Below are 15539 nucleotides of genomic sequence, written 5' to 3' on the forward strand. Positions count from 1 at the left end.
TTAGGGTCAGCTTTCACTGGACAGAGTATCCTATAGAACTTGGTTAGTAGTCGTTCAGCGCTCAGCAGTGGGAAATCGAAAATTTGCACAGCCACCAAGAACAGTTCAACGCGATCAACAACATTCACCAGGACAACGTTGAACATCATATTCCCCTACTATTCCCCTCCCGCACAGACTGTCTTTCGTTTCTCATGTTTTGATTGTACTCGTATAGATCGTCCTTTCAGGCTAATATTTTGTTAATCACCTACAGTATGCAAACACAAGACCAACGACGTTCACCAAAACGCCAGGACACTTTCGACCTCCGTGACCAAATCATGGCAGACGACCATACAGCATCTTCCCATATGCACGCTCATGCAGATGCAACCAATACCTATGCAGGCGCCTCTGACGAGGAGCATTCCGTTCTAGAGGATGACTCGGATGGTGAAGACCGCGAAATAGAGTACATGGACGAAGACGACGACCGTTCGTCTTCACTTTCTATTCCAAATGAATCTATCGACTTTGATTTGGTCTACTCGCTGCACAGCTTCGCAGCTACCGTAGAAGGTCAAGCCAGCGTCGTCAAGGGCGATAGCTTGTTCCTTATGGACGACAGTAATAGTTATTGGTGGCTTGTTCGTGTGCTTAAGACCCAGGATGTCGGATATATTCCCGCAGAGAATATTGAAACGCCTTTTGAGCGTCTGGCCAGGTTGAACAAGCACAGGAACGTAGATGTGAGTGTTACATCATCCAACTGCTTCAAATTCATAATTTTCCTTTACAGCTAGCACACCCGACTCCACAAGAAGTCCAAGAAGATGTCGAACGTGTGCGGAACAACCTATCTTCTCGCGCTGGCTCGCACCACTCCCCCTCCCCTACCCCTGGTTTCCCGGCCACAGGCGCTGGACAGGGCAAAGGTGTCACATTCACAACTGCACGATCTGTGCACCGCTATCCCCCTGCTGTATGGCATGAGGAAGATGAAGACGAAGACGACGTAGAGTGGGATGACGGCGCGTATGAGGAAGAAGACCCAGACCTTGCGGAAGAAATGCTTGTTCGGCAACGCCAAGGTCAGATGGGCCGTGATGAGCAGCAGGATGCTATGAGCATGCAGATGGAGCCGGACGACGGAATGAGCTGGGATGATGGCGTTGCAGAAGACATGCAGGCACAAAATGCGCAGAAGAAGATGGAGCAACAGATGCTGATGCGGCCGGATGCTTTGCGGCCTGGTGGCACACCCGAGAAACAACAGGCGCAGATCCAGGTGCAACGGCTGCAGCCAGAGATCCTAATAACCGAGCAGGATGAGCGGCAGGCGCTTGCTCAACAAGCTTTACGCCATCAAACTTCACGCGATCGTATCATCGTTGAAGTCCGCCCGCCTTCGCCGTTGTCTCCTAGTAAGAGCATCGATCCCGCAGAGGCAACCGAGACGAGGAAACTCTCCGTAACACCTTCAATTGCTCGTGACGACCCAGTCAAGCAAGCCCCAGCATTAAGCGGTCCCCTTCTCCCGAGCGCAATCATGCAGAAGCAGGAGGATGAGCGGCAACGCACTCGCGAGGAAATAGAAGTTCTCGAAGAAGCGTCGAAAAAGAAGCTCAAGAATAAAGACAAGCCACTTCAGCCAGTCTCGAATACCCCAGTCCAGAAGCCTGCACAGGTGGCTGGTAAGCTTCGCAAAGAGCGCGACGCCACGGATGAGGAAGCGAAGGAGAAAAAGGAGAAAAAGAAAGGAGGCGTACTCGGATTCTTTGGCCGCAGGAAGGATAAAGGGAAGGACAAGAACTCCATCGAAACCGCCTCCAATGAATCCCGCGGATCTCAAGAATCAGGACGGTCATCCAGCAACCTTCACGGACCCACACCTGAACCGCCAATGTCTCCTGTCACTGCATCAGCCATGCAGCAACAACAGCAAGTTCTTCGCACGTCAAACGAATCGAGGACGCCGACGAGACTTCAGCCACAGCAGACCCCTCAGACGCCGCCACAAGTGCAGGCCCAGGTATCACAGCATGCGTCACAGCTACGCCAGCGCGATCAGCAACAACAGGCACTGTATCAGCAATATCTCAATCGCTCGCCGTCATCACCACCGGAAGCGCCTTCATACGGCTTACAATCGGCTTCCGCTGTGTTGTCAAGTTCGAGTTCGTATAATACCTCTGCTAGCTCTGCCGCTGGGCTTGGGCTGGGCTTGCCCTCCTCTAGACCAAGACCCGGCTCCCTCGTGCTTTCGCCAACAGCTGACGGACAAGGCGTCGGCGTACCCGAACTCAGCGTCATTCGTGTGTTTGCAGGCAAACACTTGCAGACCGAGGCAACGTTCAAGACCGTTCTTCTCAACGCATCTACTACTTCAGCCGACCTCGTCCGTCAAGCTATCCAACGCTTCCGTCTCCCCGCTGGCGAAGACGAAGCAGACTACTATCTCACTATCAAACAAGTCGAGGGTTCATCTGCGGTTCTGCTTCCAGAAGAAAAGCCCCTCGGAGTCTTCGAGTCGGTCGTAGAAGCAGCTATGGAATTACCAAAAGTCAAGCGGAGCAGCGTGGGCAGTATCAGCTCCGTCTCAAGCAACCTCTCCATGCATCCCGCCATAAAGAAGTTATCCATGAACGACTTCAGCGATGACTCCGTTGTCAAGTTCTACCTCAATAGACATCGTGAGGATGCGGATGACAGCGTCACGACAGAGGAAGGTGACGAGACGCTGCAGGCTGAGCCTTCTCATGATGTCGCAGAGGGTCTTAACACCTCGGCGAGCAGTGTCAATGTCACTCCTGATCGGTTCAGCTCTCCCACGTACCGCTTCACGTTGCAGCTTGTCATCCACCCCGAGGACTTGCCCGATGATATGGTCTTCGACCCAGTCACGGAAGCTATCGTATTTAAGAATACGCTGCGCGACAGGACTCAATCTACATCCTCGATTTCTTCTGGTGTATCACAGAATCAGCGCCGCAAAGTCTTTACCTTCCCGAAGAATGTCACTGTTGCTGAAGTGATTGAGCTTGGTCTTGAGCGTTTCGGCATATTGGAGGGTGTTGTTGATGGTGGTGATGAAGTTGAAGACAAGAACACGAAGCGGCGGAGTATCAGCAAAGTCCGATATGGCCTCATGGCCGATGCTGGAGGGCAAGGTAAGTATATACTTGGCATATGGATTTCCGTGCTGACTTCTCTGTTTTAGAACGAGAACTTTCGCCTTCAAGTAGAGTCACTGAAGCATACCCTCGCCCTCCCACTTTCCGCCGAGTTCAAGAAGGCAAACGCAGATCCATCGATTCTGCTCAGCTGCTTGGAAGCCTAGATGACGTCCATCCCGACGATCCCGTCTTCATCCTCCGCCGCGCAATTTCCTACCGAACCTCATCGTCTCGTCACCGCATGTCCGCACCCCTCGATGAAATCGCTCTCCAACACTTCCGCGATTCGATATCTGGCTCTAGTCTCAGCTCTGACAATCAGAGTTCAGCCACCGAGGAAGTTAAACCGAGACAGCTGTCAAGACAAGAGATCATCGCAGCGCAGCGTGCCGCATCGCGAGCGAGTCAAAAAGCCATTCTTTCAGCCCAGATGAACTCCGTTCGCGGTGTAGATGTTCTTCTGCCCGGAAACGCCATGATCCGCAGCTCCAGGTACGACTCTGGAGACAAAACGCGTTATTCATACGTCCTAGACGGCGAGTCATTTGATATCAGCGACATCGTCGAGCAAGAGTTGTGCGAAGGCAACTCGGCGCAAAAGAGCGATTTGCTAGAAGGCGTCCTAGGGCGCAATAAGGAAGGCATGAACGAGAAGATTGATCGCGTGTTGAACAAAATCAAAGATGGACGACTTCATGCTCAATACCTCATCGCGGCTGCTCCGAGTCAGTCTGATAGTGTTCCTTCCGCTGGCTCTGCCCCCTCAGAGTATTCCGTCGATGACGCTGTAACCGCCCGTTCTGGTTCCGATGGCAGGACTCCCACACCGCTTGCGGGTGGTGTCACTGGGACTCGACGCGTTGCGTCACCAGTCTCGGACACGTCTCGGACACCAACACCTACTGCTGCAGATGGCCGATACGGCCGTGCTCGATCCACTACCCCAGCATCGAAAACAGGGTCGAGCACTCCACGCTCTCTTCGTCAATCATCAATCGCTTCTGTCATGTCAGAAGTGTCGATGTATGCCACTCCCACCGGACAGCTCATCAGCCCCCCCGAAACACCACGTATCGAAACCGCCCCGAAACCGCAAATCGTTAAACGACCGTATATTCCCAAAGATGACTTTGGCGTCTCGCATATGATGGCGATCATTGAAATCGCTGGTTCAGCCCCCAAGGCTCCTCAAACCTCTGTACATCCAGTGGATGAGTTGCTGTTTGGGAAACCCGTAGATGTGATGTCTCTACACCCGGATATTCAAGAGATATACGCTGGTGCTTTCCAACAGCTGGATGAGATGGACAAGGTAGGAGCATCGACGCTGATGAAATGTTTCGTGCTGATGATCACTTTGATAGACATTAGATGAATACCTTCAACATGCCATTAGCGCTCGTTAATTATCAATCCAATTCGTTGGCCGTTGACGTATATATTCGTGATTCAAATATTTATAATCTATTCTGTTCCATCTCCCACATTTGCCTAAGTTTTGGTGTTGAATGGTGTATTATCGCCCTACACAGCCAAGCGTGTTGGGAATACAAGCGGAAATTAGTACAACAACCATAAAGCAACAGCCAACTTGCAGATGAACGGGAGCAAGGGATACTGCTCTAATTTTATCAGACTCGCCTTTGTCATTGTGTACTACATATTCATTGGACGCCTCCCTCCGCTAAGATTACTGACTGCGACTGTGTAGAACAGACTGCATTTGATATCTCTGGTTGAGACGCAGGACAGGGCCCATGCGATGCGGACCTTCAAATCTGCCAGCCAGCTCTGACATGCACGGCCAAGTAGAGCGTGTCTAGATCATTCAATGTGGTCGTTGCGAGAATGATCTCAATGCACGTCGATGGTCTAACACAACTAATGGACTCTGCAGGTCATGGTTACACACAGAACAAGAGGATAAGATAGCCACGCACTTTGTATTATTCGCCCATCACAACATCCATCTCATTCATGTCTGTCCCATTGGCGGACGCGGATGACGTGAAAACGTCTGCTCCAGCTGCCAGCGAATCAATAAGCAGGGCTAGCCTGGAGGATCCCAAGTTCGGCTCCTGTAATGGTTATTCGTAAGGACCAACTCATGTCTGAAACAAACGCCCCCTGACCTTTCGTATTTCCTCTAGATCTTCTTTAAATCCTTCTGCAAGGGATGACATCCAGAACTTCCTGAATTTGTCTTTCATCGCTTGTTCACGCGCCACGTCATCTGCGGAAGGATTTGACGGTAGAAAAGACGGTATTTCTGCGCTGGGCGGAGGGGGTGAAGGTGATCTTGGCCGAGGAGCATGTTTTTCATGAGGAACTTTGAGATTGTCGATCTGCTCCTTTACCCTAGATGTACCAGCGTCGTCGTCATCTGATTCGGAGCTGCTGTCCGAGGATGAGGATTCAGACGACGAAGTCGCATCGGATTCTGGTTCTTTGGTTGGGAGAGGTGCCGGGATTTGAGGTATGGATTCATCCGAAGACGAATCATCATCAGAAGATGAAGAACCAGAGGACACGGCGCGTCTCTTGCGTTTTCTGTTCCTCCTCCGAGCAGGCTTTGGTGCTGGCGGACCCATACTGGCGAACTTGGAAAGTCAATAAATTTCAAAGAACCGTGACTGCTAAAGTGTGATTACATAAGTGATGATCATCTTTGCAGATCTTTCACTATTCACGCATCTTCAGATCTACGCGAAACTTCGAACACAATGAGTAACAAGGTTGTCGGGGTTCTGGGTGCGCGTGAGCTTATAGCGTTGAATTTTTCGATAAAAGTGCTCATCATGTCTGCCAGGCTATGTTTCTAGTCTCTCATTGTTACCTCTGACTTGCTCCTTCCAGGCGGAGGTCAGCTTGGGCGAATGCTGGCCGCCTCAGCAGCTCTGCTCAACATCGATGTAGTCATCCTCGACATTGGGGAAAATAGCCCTGCGAAACAGATCATCTCTCCGCGATCTTCCTCCCTCAGTCACATCGATGGATCTTTCACAGACCCAGAAAAAATCAAGACGCTGGCCAACAAGGTCGACGTTCTAACTGTCGAGATCGAGCATGTTAATACGAGCGTACTTGAAGAGATCCAATCGGCGTCCGGAGCTGTCATTCATCCCAGTCCATCTACGGTGAAGACTATCCAAGACAAATTTATTCAGAAACAGCACCTCCAGAGTCACCAATGTCCCGTGTCAGAGTTCCTTCATGTTGACTCTGATGTAACTTCAATACGGCAGACCGCGGAAAAGCTTGGTCTGCCCTTTATGCTCAAAAGTCGCACTTTGGCGTATGACGGACGGGGTAATTTTATTGTCCGGGACCTTGCTCAAGCTGACGAGGCCATATCTGCCCTCGGGAATCGCCCCTTATACGCGGAAAAGTGGGTGCCGTTCGTGAAGGAAATAGCTGTCATGGTAGTGCGCTCGACGACAGGGGAAGTTCGTTCATATCCCGCAGTGGAGACTGTTCATAAAGATAACATCTGTCACTTGGTTTTTGCTCCCCTGCGGAGTCGCGACCCACATGTCGCGACCCGCGCACAAAGCGTAGCGGAAGCCGCAGTCAAGACCTTCCAAGGCGCTGGTGTATTTGGAGTCGAAATGTTCCTCATGGAAGACGGTAGAAGACCCTTTCTCCTGGATTGTGTGAGCCAATCTAACGCATGTATTCTCGTCAGGCTCCATCTATATTAACGAAATTGCCCCTCGGCCCCATAATTCTGGACATTATACCATAGAGGCTTGCGAAACCTCACAGTACGAGAATCATCTGCGCGCTATTCTCTCGCTCCCACTTGGTTCCACATCACTAAAGGTGCCATCAGCTGCAATGCTGAACATCATCGGCGCTTCATCCGATATGGCAGAAGTCACGAATCTCGCATCTGAGTGCAATAAAACAGACGGATGTGCTGTCCATCTTTATGGCAAATCCGAGTGTCGCAAAGGACGCAAAATGGGACACGTCACCATTGTGGGCAATTCAGATGCAGAGGTTCGCTCTCGCCTCTGGCCATTGTTAAAGGCACTGCCATCTGGGAGTACCGAAGAAGAACTCGCTCTATACGCCCCAGAAACACCCGCACCAGGCAACGGCTTTTCCCACAAACACCCGCTCGTTGGTGTGATCATGGGCTCCGACTCCGACCTTCCCGTAATGTTACCAGCTGCTCGCATTCTGGATCGGTTCGGGATTCCATACGAACTCACCATCGTCTCTGCACATCGCACACCAGATCGTCTCGTCGAATACGCAAGGTCAGCGAGTTCAAGGGGTTTGAGGACCATCATTGCTGGCGCAGGCGGTGCAGCACATCTTCCAGGCATGGTTGCTGCCATGACCGCGCTGCCTGTCATTGGAGTTCCTGTGAAAGGTAGCTCGCTCGATGGAGTTGATTCACTGTATAGTATCGTGCAAATGCCGGTAAGTCGATCTTCTGGTCCTTGCGGTTTTTTCTAAATATCTGAGTGTACAGCGAGGTATACCTGTAGCGACGGTTGCGATCAATGGTGGTATGAATGCTGGATTGCTAGCTGTGCGAATTCTCGGGGCTGGTATGCCTCATCTGTTTGCGGAAATGGATGCGTATCTGAGAGGATTAGAGGGTGAGGTTATCGCAAAGGTTGAAAAGCTGGAAGAAGTTGGGTGGGAACAGTATGAAGTCAAGAGATAATGCAGATCGACACTCGGCGGAGATATTATTGATTCTGCAATACGTATGTATACGTGCGCTGCTCTATGTTTGCTACAAAATGCATCCTAAGCACTACATAGCATAATTATCAGGTTTAACCACATAACTCATTGGCGTGGTAGTTCTTCGGATGCGTTTCATGGTTGCCTCACTCACAAGTCATGAAGCGGACCACACAACATACTCCTTAGTTCAGTGCTTCCTGCTCAAGTTTGAGGGGGCAGAACACTACCAGTAATATTGAGTCCGCAATTTTTTCGAGTGTGCTTATGAGTTACTTGAAGGTGTGGGATGCGGATTGGAGCTCGTTGCCAGTGACGGCCAAACCATGTCTTCGAGGTGGCTGAAATCATCCATCTCGCAGCCAGCTGTCCAAACGATAGGTTCAGAAATGGCTCAAACTTGATCCTGGGATCACATTCCAGAACACGCAGTGGTTGGTTTGTGCTTGATAGCGGATTCGAGCCGGCATTGACCTACGTGGCAATCTACTGGCATCGCAGATATCATCCGTTGGAAAGGGTAGATAGGTTCTTCCTAAACCACAACACAAAAGCAAGCCATCTTCCTACCATCTCTTACATTTATTTGATCCCATATCACATCCTCATAAACAATGCGTTTTTCCTTTGTCCTCGTCGTCGTCGCCGCTTTGACAGCAACGAGATCTGCAGCATCAATACCTGGCAGTGACCCTGACAATGACTGTCCTTGGTTGTGCGTGAAATTGAAAGACTGCAAGAAATGCTATGACTCGAATTCATGCGTGAGTATGAGTAGTTTGCGTCTAACCACATGACTCACCGGTGTGGTAGTACCTCTTCGGATGCCGTACAGTACCACCACATGCGGGCTAGCCTCCTGACGCATGTTACCACACTTTGAGAGGTTGGGGAAGATGTTGGGAAGATGTCAAGCAATTTTTCAATCCATGGTGTGTTTTCGCAAAATTCGCGTTCATTCATGTAATGATATATATCATATAGAGTCTATTCCATGTCCCAGTCTACCTCCGTCAAGACCTCTCTTGCATATGGGTGCTTGCCGGTGAAAGAATGACTAGTCTTCCAGAGTCGAGATTGATAATATTTACTGGCAGTATCGAAACCTTTGCCGTTGAAAGAATCCATTTTACTCGAACCATCTTCTGCAATGTCCTCAGGGTCAGCAGCGACAAGGCAGTGAGCCAGTAAAACAGAAACTTGACCTGGCTACAGCTTTGCCTCAAATATAGGTTTGAGGCGGACAGCCTTAAAAACGCCCGATACATGTACCAGCTAAAACCGTCCCCTCATACACCAAGACAATAGGTCAAGCAATTCCTCCAGATTTCTCTCAAGATCCTGACAATGTTCTGGACATCGTCTGGGATCCTGTTCCTTCGGTTCATCTCACTCAATACAGTCCAGATGATCTCCATTCGATCGAGCAATACTGTAAAAACTGATGACGAGATCAGCACGAAACTTTGGTTGGATGAACGCTGTGATTACAGCGATGTAGACAGACTGTTGGGAAAGTCGATTAGCTTGCTTGGCCTGCCCCATACATTGGTCAGGAATGTCAAAACGCAAACATATTTTATGATAAAATATCCAAGTGTACATGAAATATCGTGCATCATTAGGTATAAATACCATCCTTGCCTATGCCTTCTCGTCTGCATCATCAAGTTGGACCTGAACTAGACCAGCCTCCATCGCCATAGAACGGAAGATCGAAGTCTTATTCTCCAGCAAATTCTGTGGAGTATCAAATTCGGCAACCTAAATTGGCCAGTCAACACATCACCAGCGAAACGACATTCGAGCGTCCTTACCCTTCCACCATCTAAAACTAGAACCCTGTCAGACTCTATGATTGTGTTTAAGCGGTGACTATATGTTGACCATCAGCGCTTATCAGTTGTCGATGATGGACATGAAACATACGCAATGGTTAGAATGGTCACATCGTGGAAGATCGGACCCCGGATAATTTCTTGAACTGCTCGGTCGGTATCTAGATCAACAGCAGATGTTGCTGTAGAATAATGGACATCAGCCTTGTAGAAGATCAAGATCTCGCTGATACAGACCTTCATCGAGGACAAGCACTTTAGTCTAGGATGTGTCAGCACGGAACCCTACAGTCAAGCAAAATGAACGCGCGTACCTTGCGCAAGAGCGCCCTGGCGAAACACAACAGCTGCCTCTGACCCGACGAAAGCGATGATCCAGCCTCCTGAACCGGAGCATCGAGTCCGCCAGGGAGGGATTCAATATATGCCTTCAGATGGGCCTACGAAAACGTCGTCAGTAAGCATCGGGTGCGCACGCTTGTTTCGAAGACGAACATGTTCCAGAGCGGTCCATATATCAACATCCTGGTGCTCGCCAACAGGGTCGATGTTCTCTCGCAATGTGCCCTCGAACAAGTCTGGATTTTGAGGAACAATGGATATCGCGGAGCGCACTATTTATCGCTCGATCAAAGGGTGCCTAAGCGGACAACGTAGGGAAGACGCACGATCATGCAGGCCAAGTTTGCTTATATCTACTTTGTCGATAAAGATAGTTCCAGATGTAGGCTCAATGATTCGGAAGAGGGCGAGAAGAAGCTACAACAAAATTGTCATTACAGGCCAAAATTCCAGACAGAAGATATCTTACAGATGATTTCCCTGCCCCGGTTCGGCCACATATGCCAATTTTTTCTTTGGGTTTCTGGAACATTCAGAGTGAGCATGCATTCGTGAGAAGACTGGAGGAATAACTGACTATAGTCATGGAAATATCCTTGAGGACTAGATCCAACTCGGGCCTATACCGTGCCGAGTATTCGCTGAACCGGACAGGCTCAATATAATCAATTTCATGTGCATACTATCATAAACTCACCGAAATTCAACTTCCCCAGCAGTGGGCCACTCCGAGGCAGGCTGGTTCTCAGCGATCTCATAAGGAGCTTCCGGCTCAAGGTCTTTCGCATAGTGGACGATACGTTCGACGCTAACCACGTTTTGTTCTACTTCACTCGCGGAGCGTACGAACCAGTTCTGTGACGGCTTAGTAACCCATACCTCAAGACGGAGAGATAGTCACCTACCAGAGACCCTGTCGTATTCAAAGCATACGACAAAACTAGACCAACCAACCCTGCATCAACGTTGCTAGTCACAACAGCAGCGACAGTCAAAAGAGCGGTGATGAAGATAATCACTGCCCCAACAAACTCTAACCGTATTGCAAGCCAGCGGTTGACGGAAGTACTAGGGAGGTAGCACAACTGATTACGATCAATGCGGCGTGCGTTATCTGCAATGAAAATGGATTGTTGGTCGTAGGCTCGAATGGTAGAAAGTCCGGCCAAGGATTCCGAGAACCACGCAAAGATGGGTGATCGGGACACTGCATCAAGCCGCTTGAGTTCACGCGATGTTGCTAGGTAGTACCTAGGAATAGTATGTATCAGAATCATTCCGAAAGAACAACAAAACCATTCATACACAGTGACCCTATAATAGAACCAGGTCAGGGGGACGACTGCGATCAAGAAGGGCGGGAAGCTGAAGCCGATGACCAAGACAATGGAAGCACAGACCGCGCTCGTGCGGATCATGTTTTGGATCACTCGAGCCAGGATCTGATCGACAACATACGTATCGCGAGAAAACAAGTTCAAAATACTGCAACGAGTGTGTTAGAGATCAAAGAATTCATTCCAGGTCCATTGATTTAACGCACCGTCCCGTTGGTGTTGTCTCAAAAAAGCTCAGAGGCGCACGCATGACCGAATGCAACATCTAAAAAAAATCAATTAAAAAAATCCCACCAACACCCACAATGCAACCACCCACCGAATCGTGAAGGTGCTTTGAACTGCGAAGCGAGCAGAAAACCCAAATCAGAAGCGCGGAACATCCGCCCAGGAAAATGGCCGCCAAATTGAACAATCCATATCCCAGGAAATACTTGTCCGCCAATCCGGCGTTGACGCCCGTCTCGCGATTATGCTCACCCCAGAGCCTGAGCATGAAGGTCGATATGATAGACATCACCTGCTGCAGGACCGTAGTAAGTACGAAGAACAGGAATCCCTCCTTCGACGCTGCGTGGAGGTACTGGGAGTAGACTTCCATCTTGACGCGGCCCTGTTCACTGTGCTCCTTCGTGATGCCACTGGAAGAGGGATCGCGCAGCTTGGGCGGTGCAGCGACGACGGCTTTTTTGAAACTTTCTCTGCGAGCTGCTTTCTCCGCGATACATTCAAGCTCTCCGACAAGGGTGGCCTGCATGTTTTCCTCGCTTGTGGTGGGAGTGCCCCTGCCGCTGGACGGTCCAGGGGTAGTTGTCCCAGAGTTAGCACCGCTGGTGGCATGACCGTGACTATAATGAATTAAATAAGAGCCCGTCAGATATCATGAATTGGAATGCACGTACACAAGCTTGTGCACTTCACTATCCGAGTTCGAAATCAAATCGTTGTATGAGCCGCACTCCAAGATAATACCGCGGCGCAGGTAAACAAGTTGATCGAAGTACTTGAGATACGCGATGCTGTTGGTGACTAGAACGCGTGCTTTAGTTGCGAGCAAGCCTTGAGGACCAATGACATGGTCTGTTACATATCTTCGGTCAGCGGGGTCGGATTGCAACTGGATGTTTCAATTTACCAAACACATGTCGGGCAACATGGGAGTCGACCGCAGCCAAGACATCATCAAGAAGAACCCTGCAGAACGCATGTGTCAGCAGCAGATCATAGACGAACGGACCAAACTTGCAGATCTGCACGTGCATAGATCGCACGAGCAAGCGCGACACGAGCACGCTGGCCACCGCTCAGCTAACAGATCATTCAGCTTTCATCGATGCTATACCGTCCCGGAGTACTTACAGTGATACCTACGGGAATGGACATGATTAGCACCATCGATTCGAAGACGAGATGGACACAAACGTACCCTTTTCACCCACCTCCGTCAGGTCACCTTGTGGAAGAAGCGCCAAGTCGGGCGCCAAAGCGCAAGCTGTACAGAAAGGTCAGCCCCAGTCACATGACAACTGATCATGGACATACCTTCAATAACAAGGTTATAGAACACCTCATCATACTCATGTGAGAAAAGGATGTTATCCCGAACCGTTGCAGAAAGAATCCTATGCGCCTGTGAGCGAACATGCCAGAAATACCGCGTATAGAACGCACCAAGGATTCTGGGCAGCATAAGCCACATTGCCGAACAGCCTCACCTCACCATCCGTCTTTCGCATGTCCCCGATAATGGCTGCCAACAAACTGCTCTTGCCGCTTCCCACACGACCGAGGACACCCACTAGCTCTCCCTTACGCACCGCCAAGTTGATATCTTCCAAAGCAGCTGAAATATCTTGTTTGTTCCACTGGAACTCGCCGCCCTTGATTGAAAGCACCTGCCATACAGATGTGAATATCGAAATGGCTTCTAAGGAAATCGGATAACTGCGAACCTCGTCACCAATGTTCAGAGTGTTTTTCTGTGACTTCATAAGCGCATCTTGCTGCAGCTCCTCAGCGTGCAGGAAACCTGACAAACGTTTGACGGAGACAAGTGCCTCGATGATGTTCGACGTGACTTGACTGAACTGTAACACGGGTCGGCGATCACCGAGGTTACAATACAACTATCGCTTACCATAGCAAGTGGGAACTGGAGCAACATAAACAAGGAGATCGCAGGGAAGATGACGTCAGCTGTGAGAGGTCGAGACGAGAACACAGATGCGGTAGCAAAAGAACTAAATGCCACAATCACTGAATGATTTGGTAGTTAGTAACGAGCAGCGAGTCAAGGCAGATTACACACAAGGAATGCCTCCCCAAAGCGTCGAATTAAGAGCCTGACGAATGTTGTGAGGATCACCGCCGGTTACTAGGTCTGATAACCGATGCTTACCGTGACGACACCGATTTTCTTCAGCATCTTGAGCTCCAAATCATTGCGTACATGCAGAACGCGGCGGATGAATGCATATTCCCACGCATAGAGTTTGATACTGCACAAAAAACGATCGTTAATGAGCTTTCTGCGGGCATGAGGCTGACGTACCTCTTAATATTGGCCAAAAGCTCGCTCATTAACCTCGTGCGCCGATCGCGGTTCTTCATTTGTTGTTCCTGCATCCTCTTCAACATCCGTGCGATCCACGTATTTAGCGGAATGGAGATGATCATGATCGCAACTCCAACAAACGCCGACCATCCGAGAAGGTTGTACAACGACACAAAAGCCAGCGTGATCTGACGACAGTGTGAGTGTGGTTATCTATAGAGAATACACTACATTACCTGGAACGGTCCAGAGATCGCAATCAGACCATAGGTGCACAGGTCTTGCAGCCTGCTGGCATCGACAGACATCAAGTTGACGATATCTCCAGATGCACGACTCCCACGCTCGTCGCTAGAAAGGACGAGAGACTTTTTGTAGATGGCAGTTACCAAACCAGCACGGACACGCATGCCTGTCTCGAAACATATTTGGAAGTACTGTTCACGTCGGTCAGCACTGTAATGATCACACTGGCCAGGAACATTACCTGATGGAGAATTACAGTTTGTACCATCGACGCCAAAAACATGATGATAGCAATAGCATATCCCTCGAGAGGACTCGGACCAACAAGAAGGTGGGCCGTGCCTTTGGTGCTCTGATAGCTCGAGATGTATGCGAGGAGCCATCGAAGAAGTTGAGGTTGCAAGAATGCGAGACTGTCCTGCAAGAGTTTGTAGAATCCGGCGAGCAGATACGGGCCACCATATGACAGGAACAGTGCGGTCCATAATGACGAGCTGCATCTCGGTCGGACAAAGCACAACTCCTATATGAACATCGCACTCACTGTTTCTCCAGAGAACTCTGTAGATCCTTTCCAAGATTCTCTGATTCGTCGCGAGGAAGCAAAGCAGGCAAGTCGTCTTCCGTTATGAACTCTTTCGAACCTTTCTTCATCAAAGGCGTCAACCAAGCAAATGAGCACATGCTATACACATTCGCGGTGATCGTCGGATTCTCTGTATTATCCTTGACAGAATCATCAGGAGAGATGCACTCCAGCGCGTATGCCGGGAGAGCAAAAAGTTCGACGGCCCATTTTGACAGAATCACGAATGGATCATTTGAATGATGATCCTGCGCGAACGACCTCGTCCATATTGCGAGGCTGACAGTGTAACAAGGCCAAAACAGTAAGAGAATAGTTGAGGATGATAGCGTCCGACGATGATTCAGTCGGGTTAGTATCCAGGACGCAAGTAGCGCGAGTGGTTCAAGGATGTAAGGCCATACGACTGATGCTGTTTGTTTGAGTGATAAGACAATGAAGAGGTTGAAGCAAGACGCGACGATGGCGAGTCCCAGTAGTGTCTGTCCGCCGAATCATAGTCAGTAAATACACACTTTAAAAGCTACAGAACGCACCAGTTTCACCCATAGTCTCCAGCGACTTTTACGTGAGATATCAAGAGACGGAAGATATCCCAAAGCCCAAATTCTGTATGTCGCCGATAGTAAGAGTAGAGCCAGAAGAGACGTCAAGATGACGCCTTCCTCGAAACAAAGAGTTAAATCAAATTCACGGAGGTTGGACACGATGAGCCATCCCTCAACGTCCCGACAAGTCGCCATAAGGTGTGACAATGGTGAAAGATGAACTTCT

At 49.7% G+C, this 15539-nt stretch overlaps 4 protein-coding genes across 4 annotated transcripts; 2 read left to right on the forward strand and 2 right to left on the reverse strand.

Moving 5' to 3' along the window:
* Nucleotides 1-97: 97 nt before the first annotated feature.
* On the forward strand, nt 98-4636 carry EDB91DRAFT_1206247 (uncharacterized protein). Its single transcript, XM_041320707.1, has 4 exons — nt 98-731; nt 782-3152; nt 3203-4470; nt 4523-4636. The coding sequence occupies exons 1-4, from the start codon at nt 258-260 to the stop codon at nt 4562-4564; spliced, it is 4155 nt and encodes a 1384-aa protein (XP_041173747.1). The 5' UTR covers nt 98-257; the 3' UTR covers nt 4565-4636.
* EDB91DRAFT_1152797 (uncharacterized protein) lies at nt 4637-5793 on the reverse strand. Its single transcript, XM_041319494.1, has 3 exons — nt 5291-5793; nt 5099-5236; nt 4637-5049 (listed from the first exon to the last, which is right to left on the reverse strand). The coding sequence occupies exons 1-2, from the start codon at nt 5747-5749 to the stop codon at nt 5105-5107; spliced, it is 591 nt and encodes a 196-aa protein (XP_041173748.1). The 5' UTR covers nt 5750-5793; the 3' UTR covers nt 4637-5049; nt 5099-5104.
* A 20-nt stretch (nt 5794-5813) lies between these two features.
* On the forward strand, nt 5814-7972 carry EDB91DRAFT_1152799 (Phosphoribosylaminoimidazole carboxylase). The gene is made up of 3 exons (XM_041319495.1): nt 5814-6785; nt 6844-7589; nt 7642-7972. The coding sequence occupies exons 1-3, from the start codon at nt 6035-6037 to the stop codon at nt 7837-7839; spliced, it is 1695 nt and encodes a 564-aa protein (XP_041173749.1). The 5' UTR covers nt 5814-6034; the 3' UTR covers nt 7840-7972.
* A 1450-nt stretch (nt 7973-9422) lies between these two features.
* EDB91DRAFT_1152814 (P-loop containing nucleoside triphosphate hydrolase protein) lies at nt 9423-15539 on the reverse strand. Its single transcript, XM_041319496.1, has 30 exons — nt 15302-15539; nt 14724-15247; nt 14421-14673; nt 14170-14370; nt 13931-14121; nt 13778-13877; nt 13688-13721; nt 13517-13635; nt 13332-13466; nt 13051-13274; nt 12922-13001; nt 12806-12871; nt 12739-12746; nt 12626-12687; nt 12515-12573; nt 12282-12459; nt 11699-12227; nt 11586-11644; nt 11348-11527; nt 10948-11293; nt 10740-10897; nt 10620-10683; nt 10512-10565; nt 10369-10459; nt 10196-10314; nt 10015-10140; nt 9938-9962; nt 9792-9882; nt 9680-9737; nt 9423-9626 (listed from the first exon to the last, which is right to left on the reverse strand). Exons 1-30 carry the CDS (start codon nt 15506-15508, stop codon nt 9507-9509), a joined length of 4461 nt encoding a protein of 1486 aa, XP_041173750.1. The 5' UTR covers nt 15509-15539; the 3' UTR covers nt 9423-9506.

This window comes from Suillus paluster (assembly GCF_016628075.1).
Source record: "Suillus paluster strain FC165 chromosome Unknown EDB91scaffold_60, whole genome shotgun sequence".
NCBI classification, from domain to species: domain Eukaryota; kingdom Fungi; phylum Basidiomycota; class Agaricomycetes; order Boletales; family Suillaceae; genus Suillus; species Suillus paluster.

Bases quoted from the DNA above. Each gene is read 5' to 3' on its own strand.
- EDB91DRAFT_1206247 (XM_041320707.1), top strand. From the start codon at position 258: ATGCAAACACAAGACCAACGACGTTCACCAAAACGCCAGGACACTTTC. The intron at 3,153-3,202 runs GTAAGTATATAC...TCTCTGTTTTAG, and splicing joins GGCCGATGCTGGAGGGCAAG to AACGAGAACTTTCGCCTTCA. The intron at 4,471-4,522 runs GTAGGAGCATCG...TCACTTTGATAG, and splicing joins AGCTGGATGAGATGGACAAG to ACATTAGATGAATACCTTCA.
- EDB91DRAFT_1152797 (XM_041319494.1), bottom strand. From the start codon at position 5,749: ATGGGTCCGCCAGCACCAAAGCCTGCTCGGAGGAGGAACAGAAAACGC. The intron at 5,237-5,290 runs GTCAGGGGGCGT...TAACCATTACAG, and splicing joins ATCTAGAGGAAATACGAAAG to GAGCCGAACTTGGGATCCTC.
- EDB91DRAFT_1152799 (XM_041319495.1), top strand. From the start codon at position 6,035: ATGCTGGCCGCCTCAGCAGCTCTGCTCAACATCGATGTAGTCATCCTC. The intron at 6,786-6,843 runs GTAGAAGACCCT...TATTCTCGTCAG, and splicing joins AATGTTCCTCATGGAAGACG to GCTCCATCTATATTAACGAA. The intron at 7,590-7,641 runs GTAAGTCGATCT...CTGAGTGTACAG, and splicing joins ATAGTATCGTGCAAATGCCG to CGAGGTATACCTGTAGCGAC.
- EDB91DRAFT_1152814 (XM_041319496.1), bottom strand. From the start codon at position 15,508: ATGGCGACTTGTCGGGACGTTGAGGGATGGCTCATCGTGTCCAACCTC. The intron at 11,645-11,698 runs GTGGGTGGTTGC...GATTTTTTTTAG, and splicing joins CAAAGCACCTTCACGATTCG to ATGTTGCATTCGGTCATGCG. The intron at 9,883-9,937 runs GTCTGTATCAGC...ATTATTCTACAG, and splicing joins AGTGCTTGTCCTCGATGAAG to CAACATCTGCTGTTGATCTA.